Raw genomic sequence first — 20591 nt, forward strand, 5'->3', positions numbered from 1 at the left:
ATATTTCTGTGCCTGTTGTAATATTTCACAGAGACAGCACCAAAATCTTTCAACACAGGGCGACACGCCCGCCTGCTCACTGAAGCTCTTTCAGTCGAGTCTGTCTAAATCATATTAAAGTTTAAACACAATTATCAAGCACATTTTCTCCTTGCACTTAAAATAATGTCATTTAAACATTGAACAGACAAAATTTCATTAAAGAAAGAATATTAGTGGACTTATCCTTTATCTTCTGAGCAGAAATCCTGATAAAATGAGACTAGTTTGAGTAAAAACTTTGTTCAAATTGAATCATAAACATGATTTTAATGACACCTACATGTAAAAACCAAAAGTTTACAGATTTTTTAATTGAAAAAAAAAATTTATCTAGCTATAGGACAATTCCAAAAACTGTTAGCATTAGCATAGCATTTCATGAAAGGGAAAAAGATGAAGACGTCTGGTGTTTTGGGGGCTGAATGTGGCTTGAGCTCTTTGAATCGAGGCTTATTTAATCTGCCAGTGAAAAATCTGACAGCGAGGCTTTGTCTTTTATTGTAAATTATCCAAATATGATGTTTCCTAAAAATGTATTTAATCAGTGCTATTGTTCGTTAAAATCTCTATTTAGAAGTTTAATTCAGACTGGCCTGTACCTTCATTCATTTTATCAATTCATCGTAGATGGATGTAATGTTTCATTCACAAGGCTTTTGTGGTAAAATAAACAAACAGACAAAGAACACATGAGTACAAAACCCATTTCATGGATACTGAATGACATTTTTGGGTGTTTATGGAAGATGAATAAGCCAAGTAAAAATCAGTCATAATAACAGTCTGATAAAGCATTTTAAAACTCATTAAAGTAACACGGCTCTCATGACTCTTTATGATTCAGGCAGAGTTTTATTTACAAAGTATTTTACAGTGATCCACATAAAGCACACATGCTCATTTACAATGTACAAAGAAAAGCACATAAAGAATGTTGCTTTCTGAAAATATCTTTAAAAAAATGGATACTTGTCTCTTATATAAAATAGATTTAGGCTTTTTGTCCCAATTGTTTTAAATCACATTTACAAAGTTATTTACAGTCGGTCACTGTAAACTGAAGTTTCTTGTGATATGTTCATGGATTAAACACAAGTCTTAAAAATCAGTCCAAATTTGAATTTTTTTTTTTTTTTTCAGCGTCTGAAAGTGAACTCTGGACTCAGAGCTTGGTGTGCGAGGTGAAGCTGGGGGCCAGGTCGTAGTCCTCCTGCAGCTGGTAGTGTCCGTGCCAGCTGTGCCAGGGCGGCGCCGCGGCGCTGCAGTAGCCCTGCTCGCCGGGGGTCTGCAGCGGCTGCGGCTGCGGCTGCGTCTGCGGCTGCGTCTGCGGCTGCGTCTGCTGCTGCGTCTGCTGCGGGCCGTGAACCTGGGCCTGCCGGGGCATCTGCGTGGAGCCCAGCCGGTGGAGGATGTCCGGGTTGAACTGGTAGGTGAGCTTGCGGCGCACCTTGATGATCTCGCCGGTGCGGCTGTAGTTCCTCAGCGCCCGGGCCATCTTCTGGTACGTCATGGTCTTGCGGTTGCCCTTGCGCTGGCCCCAGCACTCGGCCAGCTTCTCCTTGTTCTTGGAGACGAAGTGGAAGGTGCCGCTGCCGCTGTCCGTCCACTGGATGGAGTCGCCCATGCTGGGGTCGTTCAGAGCCTCGTGGAGGTATTCATACAGCCTGAGCTTCTTACGGCCTGAGGAGCGGGACGGCAAGGCTGGTTTAGTGCTAACGAAGCTTTTTCAAGATAATTTCCTAGATTTACTCAAAATATAAAGTGTTAAAGAGACAAATCGGGAACAGGTTGAACCTACTGGACATCTCTGATATCATGAACCTCTTTCAAGATAAAACACAAGCAGAGAAACTGGAGTCAAATTTAAGGTTTGCATGTAAGTTGGAGATTTAACCCCATTATATCATGTCAAATCATAATATTTGTTTGTCTTTGAGGACATTACATGTTTGACAAATGGGTTTTGATGAACGGATGGATGAATAGATGAATAGACAGATGAGTGGATAAAGCAAGTCTATGACCTCGAATCTTTCATAAAATGTTCTGGGAATTGAAGTTTTTATCAGATTTAGTAGCACACCAAATACCCTAACCATAATAACCCTAACCCAAACCCTAACCCTCACAACCCTAACCCTAACCCTAGATGTTAGAATACGGATGGACATAACAGTTGACAAATTGCTCTTGAAATGACTTATAAATCATAATTCCCCATGTATTTTATCAAAACCAATCATCAGTTCAGTTTGGAGATCTGATGGAAAGTTATTTTTGAGTGTGGCCATCTAGATCCCAGGAAAGTTTTAATGTAGGACCTTTTCTTGGTTAAAACATTTGATGCGTTTTGCATGGAAAAGTTGCAATTACCATTACATAAGGTATCAGAAATCTGTATTTTTGACGGGTTGGACAGAGCTGGATTGTAAATATAAGAATTGCCTGCTGAGGATTGTTAATTCTTTGTAATTTAATAAGGGGAAGTAGTGTTTTGCATGAATTAAGAAGCAGCTTTCTCCTCCTCCTGGTTCCTTTTATAAGAGATGAATGACTATAATGAATCTACAGATTTGATGTAGTTTTTTTGTTGTTTTTTTCTAATGAGTGAGGATATTTACCTTTGCTGGTCCTCTGCGGTGGGGGGATGTAGTAGAAATGAGGAGGTTCGTTCTGCACTGAGTGACTCAGGGAGACTTCTGGGATGACCTGAGGCCAGGACTGCTGCTGGGAAAACAGAATAATAACACCGTCTGAAATGAAGCCTCCTCGTGTGTGAGATGCTCTCAGATGCTGCGGCGCTTACGGCTGCGTCGTTCCAGTCGTATCCCGGAGGCGGGATGTCGGGCCAGCAGGAGATGTGACACTGCAGGGACGACTGCTGGGCACCCAGGGTCTCGTAGTACGTGTAATCTGAAGAAAATGTGGTCAATTCAAATATTTCCACAAGGAATCCCCAAAAAAATAAAGCATAACAGACCAAAATAAATGAGGTGTTTACCTGAATCATAGTATGAGGTGTTCGAATGATGCTTAATCACATCGATTGCATCTTCGAAGTGTTGGTTGATGTCGCTGTTCAGGGACGTCTGGAAAAGTCAAAATCTTCCCATCATTTTGCTGAATTATTATTTTCTCCTAAATATATATATTTTTCCTAGTTCCTCTGGTTGCATGCACAGCTTCCTCAGAACTCACCATCTTGTACGTCGGAGTGTTGCCCTCACTGGTGGCCATTTGTGGTGAACGCCGCTGACGAGAGTGCAGGTCCAGAGTGTGGACAAGTGTATATATACATGCCACACACCTCCAATACCTGTTCACCATCCAGTAACATGAATAGGCAGAGAGTGGAGAGGCCGGTCCATTTAAATGTGATGATAAACTTCTTCCTTTTTTGGGAAGCACAGATCTGATAAATCGCCTGAGCATCAGTCTCTCGGTCTCTCTCTCTCTCTCTCTCTCTCTCTCTCGCTTCCTCTCTTCTTCTTTTAATTTTCTCTTTCTCATAAATAAGAGATTGTAATCTCCACACAACAGAACCCTCTTTGAGTGTCCTCTTGAACCCAGGAATACCACTAATTCTCAGCCTGACCGGAGAATTTGCATGTGGGGCGAGATCCCTGGATGTATCTGACACATACATCTACAGCGGAGCACTTTTCAGAAAATGGAAATTTGAGCCGCATGGATTTCTCCACTGGGGCCTTTTGTTTTTCTGGAAATTATGTGGACAGGTGACAATTTGAATAAAACGCACAGAAACGGCACCATAAATCCATCCAGTCAATGAAAGTATGTCATTTTTTTTTTTTTAGAATATGCATGGATTTTTATCTCTTATCACTTAGTAGCTTTTGTTTCACACAGAGGTATCATCAACGTATGTTTTCACTTGCAAAAATTTAACTACAGTGACTAATTCTCACATTATAATTCATTAAAAGTATTTACAATACATACACACAGCTAATAAATAACAGTGAATTAAACAAATAAACTTGTTCCTGCATCTTTTTAAGGGAAATTCACACATTTTCACATCATTTCTTACCTTCATTTAATAGCTATTGTGTCATCAAACAATATTAAAGGGCAATTCTTTACAACCAAACATAAATGCATCTAATTATGTCATTTTCACCATCAAGATACATCAAACTGATCCCCTTTTTCTACAAAATAAAATGTCCACATGCTTTTTGAGCAGCAATTAAATAAATATGTTTTTATGCCTTGTTGATGCTGATAAATATTTATTTTTCATATTTAAAAAAATCTAATGACATATTTATCTTGGAAAAAGTGAGAATATCTAAAATGCTACTGTTACGGCGCAAAATAATGTTTGAAACTGCATCACCATAAAACAATTGAAGTAAAATAAGTGTTCCTGGTAATAAAAACAATAATTTTTAATGCTATTTCTCAGATATTGCCAGCTTAAAAAATACTTTCTTTAAGGTAATAATATAGCATTAAATAATGTCTTTATACTGTATCTAAATCACCGGTGGTCTGTTTTCATAAAACCTGTATATTTATGCTCCGGTTAGTGCAATTAATTTCATTTCTCCTCATAAAATAAGATACATGAAGGTTTTAAGCATACTTTTCATTATAACTGTGCATAAAATGAGATAAAAAATATATGACTACAGATGGTCATGGATGTTATTTTTCTACAACCAGCATTAAATACAGAAAAATATCGATGCTCTGGTTTCTTCCCTTCATTAAAAAAAGGGTGAGGAACTAATAATGTTTTTCACAGAAAATTCAGGTTTTTGGTGAGAGACTGATAATTATTCCATTTTGTGTATCATAACTCAGAGAAAGGGATGTATGCAGGTTTTAATACAGCTCTAAAAGTTCTAAGATATCACTGTAAGTCGTGAATCTATGACAAAACAATCATAGATTTGTGTTTCTTCCCAAGTAAATGCCATTTCCCAAATAGGGTTTATCTCAAAATTAAATTTATATCTACTGAAAATCAACATTGAGAAAGTGGTTATTACCTGAAAGAATTAATGAAGAGGAAACTGTCAGTCTTTTTTAATGATGTAATGAATTTCTCTTGCTGAATCAGGATGTAATAATCACAGTTTTTTAAGTTCAAAGTAATGTGAAACTGTAATTTTGTGAATAAAGTGAGAAAATAACAATAGGTAAAATTCATATGCATTCAAATAAATCACCCAGGGCCTGTGATTCCATTGTTTCTACATATTAGTGTAACATAAATAAGCTCCTGTTTGAGTTATCAGTGCTTCAATGCTAAGTGAAGGATCCTGCAGGTGTGTGAAGCTCACTGTGAAGACAGACATCGATCGAGTTGAAATGAAAACCCCATTACAGGTCCCACAAGGGGAAATTTAATTTAAGAGAGAGGAAAAAAAAAAAGAGAGCAAAACTGTAAAAGTTAATGGTTAAATTGGCCCGTGCAGCCTCAGCCTTCACCACAAAGACAGCCCTCGCTGTTCAAATAAACACTGGCTTTTTTGAGAAGTCCATTTATCTCGGCGTTCAGTTTTAAATATCAACCGACTCGTTTGTGAAGTTCCCCTTTTACTCTTGTTGATATGTGATGGTCTGAGGTGGAAACAAAGAGGTGGTGTTGCACAGATTACAGTACGGCTCCACCATCAGATTACAGCCCCGGATTTTAATGGGATGTGATTTGCGGCAATAATTTGACTAATTTTCATTTTTTTTTTTCCCGTTTTTTTTTTTTTTTTTAACTACACTTAATGATATTGTGTGTGTGTGTTTCTGAAACTGCAAGCATGCAAATGTGCTTGTGTGTGCACTTCATGTGTGTTTCCTGCCCTGTGCAGAAGGCTGATAAAAAAAAAGAAAAGAAAAAAAAAAAACAAAGAACCACAAACTTTTGTCCTGTCTCCTGCTCCGTCTTTCCCTGTTTCCATTCCATAAATTAAACACCACAACCTGCCGAAGCTGACAGCCGTGAGCTGCTGTGCTGCTGGCGGCCACGTGAGCCACGTCGGCTCGTTTCATACTGTAAGTCCGAAGAAAGCAAAGATGGAGGCACTTTGGGTTTTTGGTGTCAGTTCTTTTATTGTGTTGTCATGTGATGCGTTACATTCTGTTGTTTGGTGTTGTCTTTTCGCGTTCTGCTGCATTGTGCTTTGTGAAAGTCATTTTTCATCTGGTGCTGTATGTTGTGGTCTTATTTCACGTCTTGTGTTGTGGGACAGGCCCTGACTCACGAAGATCTTGGATGAAGTACACAAAAGTGCACACTAACTGCTCCTCCCTGATGCGTTTCACCTGAACCTGCTCGTTGTGTGTTCTGGTTGTCATCCTATGCTTCCATGCTTCTGTTTTCTTGTATTCAGTGTCTCTATAACGCGTCTGTGAATCACAGATTTTGGCCATGTGTATCAAATGGAGAACTTATTCAAGAAATACAACAAAAAGAGAATGATTCTTCATATCTAGATTAGTATTTTTTTCAATATAAAAGCACTTAACTGATTGAAAACATTGTTTTCCCGCTGTTGCAGTTGGAGGTTTGAGAGACTGAAAGAGAGAAAAGGAGAGAAAGCATCAGACAGATAAATCATAAATCGACTCGCTGCAGGTGTGATGGAGAATCAGATCAGGAACCTGATCAGTTCTGCTGTCAGGAAGGAGCAGGGAGAGAAAGAACGGAGGAGAAAGTAACTGTTCTGTTACTTTATCTCGAGTGAAGTCAAGTTGAATGATCTGTTTATATTATATTATATGATATGATATGATATGATATGATATTATATGATATGATATGATATGATATGATATGATATGATATGATATGATATGATATGATATGATATTATATTATATTATATTATATTATATTATATTAAAATAATGAGTGTTGTCTGTTGCTAGGCTCCTCCATCCTATATGTTCTTTTCATACTTACTTTCTGATAATATGTCAAATATTTACTACCTGTTTGGTCCTTCAGTGCGAGCGGAGACCGAAACTGTTTGTCTCTGTTTATCTGTGAAGGTGGTAAAGCTGCAGCTGTATTTCTCCAAACAAAGAAGCACTTTCCTTCCCCTTCTCAATTCAATAGCTGCGTGCATGTTGGCACCAGTGTGGGAACGGCAGGCTGACCGCAACACAGTCTGCCCCATTGTTCTTCTTTATTTACCGGCACTCGATGGAAATCAAGAAGTGTCAAAGCCACTCGTGTGTGATTAGGCGATTAAACAGACAGCTGGTGAAACCACAGAGTTATAATCACATAATTGCCATCTATGAGATCATGTTTGTGTCCTGGGTGACAAGATCAAGAAAAAAATGAATGGAGGTAACTGGGGAAGATAGTGGCTTTGGTTTTTAGCTTTAAAGGGGGTTTTTTTTTTCTCTTTCGACAATTTAGCCAATTCTACCGCCATTAATATGATAAATAACTTAAAGCACTGATAATTCCATTAGTTTAATGGATCATTGTGCAAATCTATATGGGCGAAAGTTGGTCCATGAAATACTCCAGTTTGACCCGTTAAACACCAAACAATTTGTAAAAATTTAAAAGTAAGCATTGATATTTAAAAAAAAAAAAAAAAAAGATTTCTACACAAAACAACCCTGAGACCTGAGCGGAGATATCAGTGATGCTGTCATGAAAGTGTTTGCTGTCAAACTCGCAGCAACAAAGAAAGTCTTTAAATTTGAAATGTAATAAGGTAATATTTTACCAGTCAAGATGAAGCTGGATTGAACTAAAATGTGTTTAACACCTCTGTGTTACACTGCGCTGAACCCTGAAGAGCTGAAAGATGCCCTTTTTGTCAATACTTTCCTCAGAAACCAGCTCCACATTTCAGCCCTGGACACAACAGTCTCTACTGTGACTCTGCTTAAACCTTCTTATATATTTAAACGAGCCATTTCAGTTCCCTTTCAAAGGCCCTGTCCTCTCCTAACCCTCCAAACACTTATACAGCACACTGCATGTCCCTTCCTCCATGGATCAGTAGCCACATGGAACTGCTATCACCTGATCGGTACTTCCTGTCCCCATCAGCAACATGTTGATATTTGTATTGATTGTATTACTCTCTTACCGCTGAATCCTCCAGCTCTGGAGCCCTGCAGGATCTTGGCCTTGCTGTTTTCAGCTACAATGAGATGAATCTGCTGAACGTTCCCTGCAGTGTCTGACTTCCAGTCGACAGGTTGTTGGTTTGATTCCCCACCCTGCCCTGTCCATGTGTCTCAGTGTTAATGGATGCTGAAGCAGGTTAAAGTGAAGTCGGTTTACCTTATAACACCACTTATGAAATGATTTTCTTCCAAAGTTAGCATGAGAAAGTCATCAGTTTTCACAGGTTTCTTCCTGTTAAAAGGGTATTTTTCATGTCCTTCATTGCCTTTGCTTGCTCATGTAGAGTTGATGCCTTGAAATGAATGTTGTATTTGGCTCTATAGAAATGAAATTGTATTGAATCGAAAATGAAGGAATAGTTGCGCAGAAATATGCTTAACTGTAAAAGGTGAATTGTAGCCTCAAATCTTTATTTTCATCCATGTATGTATGTGACTCTGATTTATGTGGTTCGGAGCAAAAAGACAGAAAACTAACAGTGAATATTTGAAAGAAGAAGAATTGACAAGTAATTTTTCTCCTGTTGTTTTTTCCTGATGTGGAAAACAAAAAGACACTCACACACAAAGAGACACTGAAGAAGTAACGGGATTTCTTTTGAAATTGTACTTTACATTGTGGTTTTTTTTTTACATTCCAGGTTTGTGTTTTAATGGTTTTGACTCCTCAGAAATGAACGGTAGAACGAAGGCCATGAGCTCTGCTGAGAGCTGAGGTAGCACGAATTTAAAAATCTGCTGAAGGTGTCTATCGATGAAAAGTAGCGTCAGAGTTGCGTCCAGAAGCGGAATATTATCCTGTGGAACAGAGTTAGAAGCAGAGGAGGCCGGAGCGGGGTGTGTTTCTACTTTCTGCAGTAGACCACGGCGCCGTACGCCACCACCCCGACCACGGCGACTAAAGCGGCGCCTCCACACAGCAGCTCGGTGGAGGTGAGGGGTTTGGTCTCAGGAGCGGGCGGCGGCGGCGGTGGCTCCGGCTTCTCCGCCGCCGCCTGCGACTCTTTCTCTGAATGTTCGTCTGAGAGGGGAACCTGTGAGAAGCGTAGCTGTTCTGGGCTCGCTGCCGGAGGCTCGGCCGCCATCGCTGACAGGATGGCGGGAGGGAGGAGGCCCTGAGACGGGTACGGCTCCTCCGCTTCGGAGGTGGTGGTGGAAGGGACCGGCGTGGAGGTGGTGGAGGGCGGATGGAGCTTGACGATAGGCAGAGGAGGCAGAGCCATCGGGGGAACCACGTGGCGGAACTCCACCGGCTCCCTCTCCCTGCGCGGCTCCTCCGCCGACACCAGGAGCTCCTCAGTTTCTGGAGCGTGGAGGTCCTGCTCCTCCTCCCGGAGCGCCACCAGCTCCCTCTCCCCGCCCAACACGCTCAGCACGCTGGTCTGCATCTCGTCTTCCTCTTCCTCCTCCTCCCCCGTCCTCCCCCGGCTCTCCGCCTCCTCCAGCATCTCGGCCTCCTCCCGCTCCAGGTGCACCATGTCGGAGTTGGAGGAGTGGTTCTCCTCTGCCGCCAGCGCCGCCCCGTCGCTGCTGTCCAGGCTCTTGGCGTCCTCCGGGTCCACGTCGCCCATGGTGGACCAGGACTCCGCCAGCAGGCTCTCGCTCTGCCAGGGCCCGGGGCTCTCGGCGTGGCTCAGGGGCAGAGTGGCAGCGGGGCCGGGGCTGCCTCCTCCTCCATCCCCCCTGCCGGACTCCACTGGGGCTTTTCCCTCCAGACTGAAGGCTGGCTGCTGCAGACACAGACCATAAAGCATGCTGAGCTGCTCAAGCCGTAGCATTTACAATGTTAATATATAAATCTTATCTTCTATTCAATGCCTTTCGCTCTTCATATGGCTATTTCAACACTCAGGTGTTAAAGAATATCTTTCACCTGTTGAAGACAAAACTTAAGGCAAGAAAAGGAGCAACTGGCAAATCGTCACATTACACCATGTGCAAAGATGTGTTACATTATGCACTCGTGATTTTATTCCATGGTGAATCTATCATTATGAGTTGCTACACATAATAAGAAATGCACTTTGAAGGTAGGAAATGGTTTAAATTGACACTGATGTTCATACTTGGAAATTTCTCATAAAATATTTACAAAGTCACACAAAGAGGGACGGTAAGGCCACACGAAATGCAACACTATATATTTAAAGAATAACCATTCTAAAAAGTTTGATCTTTTAATTGTTCAGAATAAACTTATCAAAATTACTTTAGTTCAACCTTTTATCAGCAACATCTCTATTTCTTCCTGTTCTTCCAAACATCAAGAGTCATTAATCAAGTTGTTTTCATTTAAAGTCTGAAATATTAAACCCAATAAGACAAAGTGAGCAGAACTTTAGAAATAAGCACACAAACACACTTTCTGGTGAACTACGCTATGAGTCTAGTTAGTCAGTATTTAAGTTTCTCGTCAGCGTCCTAGTGTGTCCTCTCTCTGCAGTTCATTGTGGCTTTGTGGAGAAAGTTAATGATAATGTGTAACACGGCCACAGATGCCTGCCGTTAACGTCTATTTTTACTTGTTCTCAGTGACATCAGTGACGGCTGGGATTGGAAAAAGTTGCTCACTGGACGCTCCATACTGCAGCGGCTGTGCCTATGTATAGCTTCAACCTGCATATCTTACTATGTTTAGGCGCTATATGCATCTCCATCTGTCGGCCCAGAGTGGAAGATAGTTCATTACTTTCACACGGTGTAAATATTGGTAAAGAAAAAGAGAAGAAAACAGTTCTAACAGTTTCTCATTTTTGTCTGGAACACCAGTAGCCATGCAGCCTAACCCTTGCTCTTATTGCTGCTGGAGTTTTGACCTTTAAATTAATCCGAATTTCTAGAGAAAAAGCATTTCTAATCACAGAAAACCCAGCATGCTTTTATATCTGCATAAATTCTGCCCAAATACTACCTCTTGGCTGTGAAGGTGACCCTCCTGTGTGTGTGACGTGTCTCAGCTTTGCCCCAGCGAAACGCTTTACCCACATGCCAGTCCCAGAATAGATTTTTTTCAACACTTGCTCCACTACCGATGCTGTGTCACGTTCACAATCCTCAAGCAGCCTCTCCAGGGCTCCAGCAACTGTTACGGCTGCTCTTGTGAATTCACAAATCAGAGCAGGGTCACTCATGATTATGAGGAAATAAATAGTGACCCAATCGGGGATCAATTCTATTTAAAAAATACAATTCACAAAGATTTAACAGATGCAATGCCAATACTGAAGCAATAAAAATACATCTTCTTGGAATTTTCATACTTAGATTACCTTTAATATACTGTCAACAGTCTGACGATATATAAAATTAATGTTCTGTGACCTTTAAATTAGAAAAAAACAAAACTAAATAATCAAAGACAAATTAAAAGAAGGTTCAAAGAAGGGTATGTAGAACATGCTTGGTAATAAATTAAATACCTGAAGTATTGCCTGTAAAATATCACCCTAAAGTTGATTTACCAGAATTTTATGCAGTGTGTATTTACTATACAGTTAATTCCTGAATTTAGTTTTACTCGTGCTAATAACAATTTAAGTTGCATGAAAATGCAAGAGCATGTTTTGGGGATATAAATAGTGCAGAGAACAAGAATAGCGTCACTTCAGTGTCATTTCTTTTAACATAAGTCTTCACAGTGGTGTTGAAAACTGGAACATTGTTTCTTCAGTGTTGCCTCGGAGACAAAAGCAAACATCTCTTCTGCCCGTTGTGCAACAGTTTGCTAATTTTTGTCCACTGAAAGTCTGAAAGGGGCTGGATTATACATTTCTGTCACACATCTGTGTCATGATTATGAGAATCTCTCTGTGTTTTTCAGATGTAGACTGGAAAATACTTTTTGCTCCCAACTTGCAATCATGTTGTTTGTCCAGGCTTTGTGAAACTTGTAGGCCCTGGCCAGGGTTACTAAACACTTTAAGCCTTTCACACACACACACACACACACACGCACACACACACACAAATACGTGCTGAGCCTCGTCTGTGTCCCTGCCTGCAATCAACCATTTCTGCTCAGTGATCCACCTTCTCTTAATGTCCTACTTGAGTAATTGGATTCCCATTGATCCCAGCCTGACCATAACAGACTCGTGGAGAAGTAAGAGCAAGCAGCAACATTCACTGTGTTTTCTTCTGTTTAAATGTGCGACAAAGACAGAAATCAAACACCACAGCTGAGCAAAGGTCAGAGCTCAATGTCAAAAGTGAGAGAACCGGTGGCTTAGACAGACCAGCTCCTCTAATTCAGGATTAAATGTCATTCTATTAACATGAACCTTCTAACACCAACACCTTTACAGTTATTACACCTGTAAATCTACAAAACTCAGTTGTATCCTTCATTTACCCACTGAGAGAGATTTCTGTTTTTTTTAATACATGACTAGAAAGGAAAAGCAACATCCCAGCATACCTGCGTCCTCCGAGTTCGGTGCTGGAGGAGACGAGAAGCGGATCAAAGTGTGACGTGCACTCAGACCCAAAGATACAAATCAAACAGACAGGCAGACATGCATGCTGGAGCTGACACCAGAATAACAAGGTGCACAAGCTGTTCAAAAGTCTCCCTCTCTCACTCTCTGCCTCTCTCTCTCCCTCTCTCTCTCTCCCTCTCTCTCCCTCTCACCCACCCCATTTCCCAAATCCATGACATAACAGTTGGCTGGAGAAGTCAGTGGTGACACTGCTGTCTATCCAGAGTAGGAAAAAGTACAAATGAAGGAGGTAAACAGTAGAAAGCGTGACACTGAGTCCCACATGAGGCTTTGACGTGTGTTCCCAAGGCCTCTCAAAGGTCAACAGATGTCTGTAGGGAGAGTTTTTAGTGCAGGTAAACAGTCTGTGGAGTTCCTGAGCTGTCAAACAGCAGATTATCAGTCACTCAGACCAGTGTGCACGGTGTGAGCTGGTGACACCGAGTGGAAAATGCATGCCAGACAGGCAGAGGAGAGCTATTTCTAAAGCTGAGCAACTGTTAGTTCCCTCTGCTGGCAGGACACGTCACAAGGCTGGAACCTGTACTGACAGTTACATCCCATTTCTGCAATTTATAGGATATGCTGCTTATTTGATTTTTTTTTATATGGAATCTATACATACTATAAGACATTTATATATATTCAAAAGATTTTAAAAGTTCTTTTGAGATTTCATTAAACAAGTTTTGCTTCTGGCCACAATTAAAAAAAAAAAAAAAACTTAAGCCAATCTAATGATCCTGTTGAAACAACACTGAACTTTTTAAGTCATTAGTCACAGATTACTCAATCACAGAGACCATATGGGCATAAATGAAGGAAATGTGTTCCTTCAAGTAGTAATAAAATGACACATTCATGTTAAAATTCACTGATTGGATGAGTAGCCTGTTGGAAATATTATGAAAGATTATCCATCCATCATCTTCAGTAGCGCTTTACCCTTTGCAGGGATGTGTGTTGGATATTGGTCTGTAACTGGATCAAAAGTAGACTTTTTATGAACAGGTTTAATAACAGCAACCTTAAAGACCTGCGGTACAAAGCCTGCACAAAGTCAATCCCAGCCACAGTAACTATAGTTGAGGGCGGGATATACTCTGGACAGGTCGCCAGGTCGTCACTGGACGAACACACTACAGACAGCCACATATCTCGGGGAAAATTCAAGTCACCAGCTAACCTCATGCATGTTTGTGGACCGTGGGATGAAACCAGTGTACCTGAAGAAACCTGCACATATGGAGAATGTACAAACCCCACACAGAAAGATCCAGCTGGTATTTAAATCCAAGAAGAAGAAAAGGGTTTAAATGACCTTAATCTGCTGACAGACCTTTTTCTCATTTCACAAAATCCAATAGTGGACATATATAAGCACAGTGTGATGCATGACTAAATGTATGAATCATTTGTCCTTTTGGAAAGAAAAAGAACAAGCCTTAATATTTCACCTAAGTATTTTAGGAACATGGCTCGAATATTTTTATTTTCATGTGGAGAATGATTGGATAGAACGATTTCCCCTGTAGGTCTATCTGTTTGGACCAAGCAAGTTAGTTTGGTTAATATATGGAGAGAATCAATATTTCAAATAGAAGTGGGATTTTTGCAGATTTATTTCAGCCATTTTATTTTAAATATATTACTCTAATTTGTGAAATTAAAAAATCCAAAGGTCAATCTCACCATTTTCATAAGCGTTCGTAAGAATAATAAATAGATTTGAAGAATGAAATAGAAATAAACAGGAAGAGCGTCTCTTTTATACTCGATCCTGATTGGCTCGTATACCGGAAGTAAACATCACGTGATTCCGCACATCAGCTGATCCTCCGTCTTTACGAGTCACGACTGCAGCGATTAATTCATCCCATTTCCTCTTCGATTTCACGGTAAGAACTCTTCGATTTAAATCGTTCATCTCACAGTTTTGCTGTTTTCACCACTGTTCTCCTCTACCACGCAGTGTTTTTCACACATCGTCGTGTTTTGATCGTGTTTTTGCTCGTTAGGCCCGAGCGGACCTCTGACAGCTCCCACCATGGCGCTCAGCGATGCAGACGTACAGAAGCAGGTAACGAAACCTTTCCCCTTTTGAAAACGACGCCGCGCCGTCGTTTTCCCCCTTGTACCCCGCCACATATGCGTTTTACTTGTCCAGTTAGCTCGCCACATCACGGAGAGGCCCCGCTCAGTGCTGCGGTTCAGACTGGGTTGATGAATGACATTGAGAAAGCTGCGGGAGGTTAGCAGTGAGTTACACATGACTGTCACCGTGTTCATGGTGTCTGGTACATCTGCACGAGGCTTTTTCTGCTTCATCCACAAAAACACACATTTTACTGGCCGTGTCAGGGCTGGGATACACGCTCATATTTCTGGATGGTCACATGATGAACACATGCTCGGGCGTGATGAGGAACTGAGACTGAGTGTGTATGGACTATGGGAATTCCTCCAAAGATGGAAAATATGCTCTTTCTAAGTATTCAGTCACTATAAAGAATATGATGTTTCTATACCAAACAGGCTTTATACACTTGTTCCAGAAGTTCTTCAGTATAAAATAAAATTCAAGGTGTCCAAGAGAGACTGAGTGGAAGTGGCTTACCCCTCTGTTTGTTTTAAATAGATTTACTGGCTTCTCACATTTTTTTTTTAAGAGTACAGAAATCTTTGGTTACTGTTAACATGTTATTCTAATTTAGGTTTACAGGTCAATGGAGTGGAGGTAGGCTACCTGGATAGGTCACCAGTCCATCACAGGGCAAACAGAACAGCCACATAAACTCATGATCACACCCACAGGCAAAATCAACCTCAAATTCAGCTTCAATTCAATTCAGCTTTATTTATGAAGTGCCAGTTAGAACATGGTTGTTTCTAGACACTTACAGAGAAAACCCAACAGATCCACATGAGCAAGCATGAGCGACTGCAGAAAGGAAAAACTCCCTTTTAACAGGAAGAAACCTTTGCAGAACCAGGCTCAGAGGTGGCGGCCTTCTGCTATTCTGGTTGTGGAGAGGGGACAGAAAGAGAAGGAGATAGGACGGACAGTTTCTTGTATCTACATGCAATTCATATATAAACACAGGGTACATAGGCTACAAGATGAACAATCATCAATGACATGTAGCTATATGAAATTACAGTAGTACAATGAATGGTACTGCATTTATAGGACAACATTACCTAGAAAACACGCAAATTTCACATAGAAAGGCTTCAAAGCACAACCCAGATGAGAAGAGGGGGCTTTCCTGCATTTAGGCAGCTCCCAAAAATATAAATAAATAAAGATAATAACATGATGTTAATATGAAGAAAAACCCCCTCTGAATATAACACAGTCCCCCTCAAGCTATATGTTCAATTAAGATATTCACCAATATATAATCCACTTCACTAAGTACATATTCATATTTAGAAAAATATGCTGGCAATATTTTGTTATTTTTTACTAACTTACTGATGGAATTTTGTGGCTGCAGTTAATTTATTAATGGGACACAAAGGTAGACTTAATCATAAAACTTTGCTGACATTTTCAGATGTTTCCTGGTTCCAGTCTGCTTTTGTTTCGGAGGCCCAAAACTCAGCAAAACACCAAGATCTCAACATCAGACCTCAAATAAACGATGACTCCACATTTTCCGAGATTTTTCCGTGAAAGTGAAACTACCATCAATATTCAGCCCAATAAAACCTGTCTTATCTCAAGTGACCTTTGTGAGAGCAGGATTCAAAGCAGAGCTGCAGGTCTGAATCACACAGATTTTACACTACTTACTGTGGAAAAGTAACCATGGATGTATTGGTATCTTTTGCGATAGGTCTTTTTTGTGACTATTATTGCTTTTTCTTGTGTTTCAAAAACTGATGCATGAATGAAAAAATTGTTGATGATAATATGTGCAAATTACAGCACTGGAAAAAAAGCAAGAAATATCTTAATTCAATGCACGGAAACAATGAAATTGAAGAAATATTAGATGTTTTTCAAAGATTGCATAAAAAAAGGTCTTTGAATTGAAAGTTTCTCTTAGATACCGATCACATGCTTCAACAGGTCAAATCTACATTTTTGTGGTGTGAATTATAAATGTTTCAGTACCTGGTCAGTCAGGATTGCGGCGCCTCTCACCAGCTCTCTTGGTTTCACACAGTTTGACACCGACGTGAAACTTTTCTCACTAAAGCCGCAGAAACAAGCAGCAGGATGATAATATGAGAAAACTGTCGCATTGCAGCATCCTTCAACCTGCACGACACTGAAAACTACTCACATGATCATAAAGGAATTAACTGTTTGGCAATTTGCGTTTCAAATCTGACAAAAATCTTGCTGCACAAATCGAATGGTTTTTTTTTTTCGTCTTCAGATCAAACACATGATGGCCTTCATCGAGCAGGAGGCCAATGAGAAGGCGGAGGAGATCGATGCGAAGGTATAAACACACATTTCTACCACGTTTTCGACAGTTTTCAAATCTATTTCCATGAAGTGTGTTTGATTTAAGCTGAACCAGAAATAAATTGCAACAATGTTAAATTATTGTGTTTTTAAAAGAATTATGATGTTATTTCATAAAGAAACAGACTTGTATTTTCTTCCCTCTCAGTGAACTGTGTCTCCTCCTGCAGGCAGAAGAGGAGTTCAACATCGAGAAAGGTCGCCTGGTGCAAACCCAGAGGCTGAAGATAATGGAGTACTACGAGAAGAAAGAGAAGCAGATCGAGCAGCAGAAGAAAATGTGAGTCATGACGAGACTTCACAGGAGTCGACACATCTGTTTCTCTCCCTCCTTTCAGGGAACAAAGGCGAGGCTCTGTGTGCGACGCACAGTTTCCATGATTTTATTTAGCGGCTCCGCTCTGCAAAATGAGTCTTTTGTTAACGGTCATGAGGGTTTAACAAACAAAGTCCCCCCCCCCCCCCCGACAGATCTAATGTGTGTGTGTCTGTGTGCGTGTGTGTGCATGATTTGTTTAACAGTCAGATGTCAAACCTGATGAACCAGGCTCGACTGAAGGTGCTGAAAGCCCGTGACGATATGATCTCGGTAAGATGTTGCTTCCTGAAAAAATCAAAAACATTGCTGATTGTTCAAGAAAAATGAATAAAATGTGTCTTTTGGTTGCATGTTTTTGCTTTGTTTTAAAAAAATAATTAATGCTAATGAATGTATGATATTTTGCATATTAGCATGATATCAACATGTACAGCAGGGGTGTCAAACATAAGGCCCGTGGTCTAAAACCAGCCCGCAAAAACAAATCTCTCGGTATAAATACCCTAACTTGTTTATTTTTATTGCAAATTATTTAGTTATCATGATATTCAGCCTCACCTGAGCCAGATGTCCTGCACCCTCAGTGCCTTGATGTTTCAGTAATGAGCAGAACCTATTCGTGACTCCACCCTCTTCAGGAAATGCTGAATGAAGCTCGCCAGCGGCTCGCTAACGTGGCCAAGGACCCGGCCAGGTACCCGACCCTGCTGGACGGACTCATCCTGCAGGTCAGTTGATGCTTCCAGAGCCTCATTGCACGGCTGTCTCTTAAATGGCTTTTGTGGGATTGTCTCGCTCGGAACACATGCTGATTGCTGTATTTGTTCAGGGTTTCTATCAGCTGCTGGAGCCCAAACTGACTGTTCGCTGCCGTAAACAGGACCTCCAGGTGGTTCAGGTGAGAGTACGACTCAGAAACGGCTCTGGGTTATACCATCTAAAGCAGAAACCGAATGAGTCTTTCCACCTCTTTTTGACTTGATTTAAATGTTTACATCAGATCGGCGGGTCCACAGTCTGTCTTTAAGCCTATTTTATGATCAAACGATATTTATTCATATAGCATCAATGGAGGAAAAACTCTTTAGTTGTGCTTCTTGTCGTTCAGGCGTCCATCCAGAAGAACATCCCCATTTATAAAGCAGCTGTAAAAACCAACCTGGAGGTCCGCATCGACCAGGACAACTTCCTCCCCCCGGACGTGTAAGCAGCAGCTTTCAGAACGGAGACTCTGTCCCGAAATCAAAGCGCCGTGTGGGTCTGATCGCTCTGTGTTCGGCTCGCAGGTCTGGAGGAGTGGAGATCTACAACAGCAGCGGGAAGATCAAGGTGTCCAACACCCTGGAGAGCAGACTGGACCTGATGGCTCAGCAGGTGAGGCACAGCGAACACTCCAGCTCCCGCTTCTTCGACTCCTTCTGATTCTAAAGGCAGCGCTTTTCATTTCATGTCTGGTTTTTCTTCATACATGCATTTTATTTTGACCCTAAAGCAGAGTTTTCATGATGGCTCCAGGTTAAAAGTCAGCTAAAAATAGGAGAATGACCATTAGATAACAATCTATTGTCGGTCTAAAGATTGAGTTAAACCCTGAATGTGAGGTCCAGTTAAGGATCTTCCACTTCAGCGAAATGACATTAGTGTCTCTCTCACGTTACAGAAACTTCCAAAGTTTCCTCGTGAGGAAGTTTAAGTAACATCGTTTGTCACAAGGTCGAGAGGATCGGATGTTTTAAGGCTCATATTAGTTTACTTTCATCAGGTCTGCGTCTGGGGCGTTTTAGTGTTTCCTCATTTACGCTCAGAGGACATCAGTCACATCAAATCTCCTCTTTTAACAAGCATGGCATTCAAATCCTTGAGTTGAAAGCATTTCTGCAAATTTGTATTTGAACTTTAGCAGACATTAAACCACGTTTGGTCAATTCTTCAACACTCCCAGTTCAAACTTTGAAAAAGGAAATTAAATACAACAACAGAATATAAATGTACTTCAGCCAAATATTGGTTTTATTTATATATATATATATATATATATATATATATATATATATATATATATATATATGCACAGAACACATTTAAAAAAAAACAGCTAATGCATTTTTAAAGTCTTATGAGTTACTTTTTGCAAAAAAATCTGAGGATGTGTCCCCTTTCAAAGCATTTTTTGTGTATTTATAACTATCAGACTGTCACCCTGTCGTTGAATTTTGCAGTCAAATGTTACAGTAGAGTACAGTAGAGCTTATTCTTTCACCTCATCTCAGTCTTCCAAATTCCTTTTTTAATCTTCATTAATTTAATTTCTGCATTTATTAAGGTTAGTCTGTTGTGAAAGATGCCTGAAAACAATAATTCGAGCATCTATTCTGTATTATCTCAGACGTTTTCTCCTGAAGGAAAGTGTTTATTTGGATGTTTCCTGGTTGTGCAGATGATGCCTGAAATCCGGGTGGCTCTCTTCGGCGCCAATCCCAACCGCAAGTTCATGGACTGAGAGCCTCGCCGCGTCCCAGACCAACACTCCCCCCTCCCCAACGTCTTATTTTTTTATTTTGTCGTCATCCCTCGGTCTGTGAAATGAAACTTCCGTGTTGCTGTATTTTCCCGTGACGGAGGCCGAGCAGATGTGCGCGGCTGCTCCGCCCTCCTCCGAGGGTGTCCGTTCACACCGATTGGTCGCCCCGTAATCGGATCAGCCTTCACACAAACGCGCAGTGTTCATCGCACTAAGTTCATTGCTATAAGCTGCATGAGGCATTGTGCTGCTGTAATGAGTGTCTGCTCCGACCAATCACCGAGGAGAGAATATCAGAAACAAACACGACCTTACAGTTAATTTATTGATGTTACCTCAGCTGTACTTTATTAAAGGAGTGGCTGATTTCATTCCAGAGGTTGTGCTGTATGTATATGAGGCTTCCAGATTAAATTATACACATGAGTGGTTGTTGTTTTGTTCTTGTTTGTGTGTTTTCTTTTTTGTTTTTTGATTGTGTCTCAAACTGAAAATGTTACAATGTGGGAAATATAAAACAATAAAAGCCTGAATCCTTACCTTCGCTTGTCCTGCTTTGTTTTCCAATGCTCGGCGAATTTTTCTTTGGCGATGTCGGTCATCCATGCTCCGTTCATTAGT

The 20591-nt window shown here is 40.8% G+C and overlaps 3 protein-coding genes across 5 annotated transcripts; 1 reads left to right on the plus strand and 2 right to left on the minus strand.

The window, feature by feature from the left end:
• Window positions 1-1122: 1122 nt before the first annotated feature.
• spic (Spi-C transcription factor (Spi-1/PU.1 related)) lies at window positions 1123-3309 on the minus strand. 2 transcript variants are annotated; one of them, XM_030113080.1, is made up of 5 exons: window positions 3241-3309; window positions 3044-3131; window positions 2849-2955; window positions 2664-2766; window positions 1123-1722 (listed from the first exon to the last, which is right to left on the minus strand). In XM_030113080.1, the coding sequence occupies exons 1-5, from the start codon at window positions 3277-3279 to the stop codon at window positions 1205-1207; spliced, it is 855 nt and encodes a 284-aa protein (XP_029968940.1). In that variant the 5' UTR covers window positions 3280-3309; the 3' UTR covers window positions 1123-1204. The 2 variants fall into 2 exon arrangements, with proteins under 2 accessions (XP_029968940.1, XP_029968939.1); XM_030113079.1 differs by having other exon boundaries at window positions 2664-2769.
• A 5439-nt stretch (window positions 3310-8748) lies between these two features.
• On the minus strand, window positions 8749-12751 carry LOC115403982 (histone-lysine N-methyltransferase SETD1A-like). 2 transcript variants are annotated; one of them, XM_030113082.1, is made up of 2 exons: window positions 12587-12751; window positions 8749-9892 (listed from the first exon to the last, which is right to left on the minus strand). In XM_030113082.1, the coding sequence occupies exon 2, from the start codon at window positions 9738-9740 to the stop codon at window positions 9015-9017; it is 726 nt and encodes a 241-aa protein (XP_029968942.1). In that variant the 5' UTR covers window positions 9741-9892; window positions 12587-12751; the 3' UTR covers window positions 8749-9014. The 2 variants fall into 2 exon arrangements, with proteins under 2 accessions (XP_029968942.1, XP_029968941.1); XM_030113081.1 differs by having other exon boundaries at window positions 8749-9899.
• A 1695-nt stretch (window positions 12752-14446) lies between these two features.
• atp6v1e1b (ATPase H+ transporting V1 subunit E1b) lies at window positions 14447-20509 on the plus strand. Its single transcript, XM_030113083.1, has 10 exons — window positions 14447-14545; window positions 14666-14727; window positions 17039-17104; window positions 17301-17410; window positions 17653-17719; window positions 18088-18177; window positions 18279-18347; window positions 18558-18652; window positions 18736-18823; window positions 19887-20509. Exons 2-10 carry the CDS (start codon window positions 14695-14697, stop codon window positions 19947-19949), a joined length of 681 nt encoding a protein of 226 aa, XP_029968943.1. The 5' UTR covers window positions 14447-14545; window positions 14666-14694; the 3' UTR covers window positions 19950-20509.
• The last annotated feature ends 82 nt before the right edge of the window (window positions 20510-20591 follow it).

This window comes from Salarias fasciatus, chromosome 17 (assembly GCF_902148845.1).
Source record: "Salarias fasciatus chromosome 17, fSalaFa1.1, whole genome shotgun sequence".
In the NCBI taxonomy this organism is placed as follows: Eukaryota; Metazoa; Chordata; class Actinopteri; order Blenniiformes; family Blenniidae; genus Salarias; species Salarias fasciatus.

Coding starts and splice junctions, on each gene's coding strand:
- spic (XM_030113079.1), bottom strand. CDS start 3,279: ATGGCCACCAGTGAGGGCAACACTCCGACGTACAAGATG. Junction 3,132..3,240: donor ACACTCCGACGTACAAGATG/GTGAGTTCTGAG, acceptor TGACTTTTCCAG/ACGTCCCTGAACAGCGACAT. Junction 2,770..2,848: donor ACGACTGGAACGACGCAGCC/GTAAGCGCCGCA, acceptor CTGTTTTCCCAG/CAGCAGTCCTGGCCTCAGGT.
- LOC115403982 (XM_030113082.1), bottom strand. CDS start 9,740: ATGGGCGACGTGGACCCGGAGGACGCCAAGAGCCTGGACAGCAGCGAC.
- atp6v1e1b (XM_030113083.1), top strand. CDS start 14,695: ATGGCGCTCAGCGATGCAGACGTACAGAAGCAG. Junction 17,720..18,087: donor CCCGTGACGATATGATCTCG/GTAAGATGTTGC, acceptor CACCCTCTTCAG/GAAATGCTGAATGAAGCTCG. Junction 18,824..19,886: donor TGGACCTGATGGCTCAGCAG/GTGAGGCACAGC, acceptor CTGGTTGTGCAG/ATGATGCCTGAAATCCGGGT.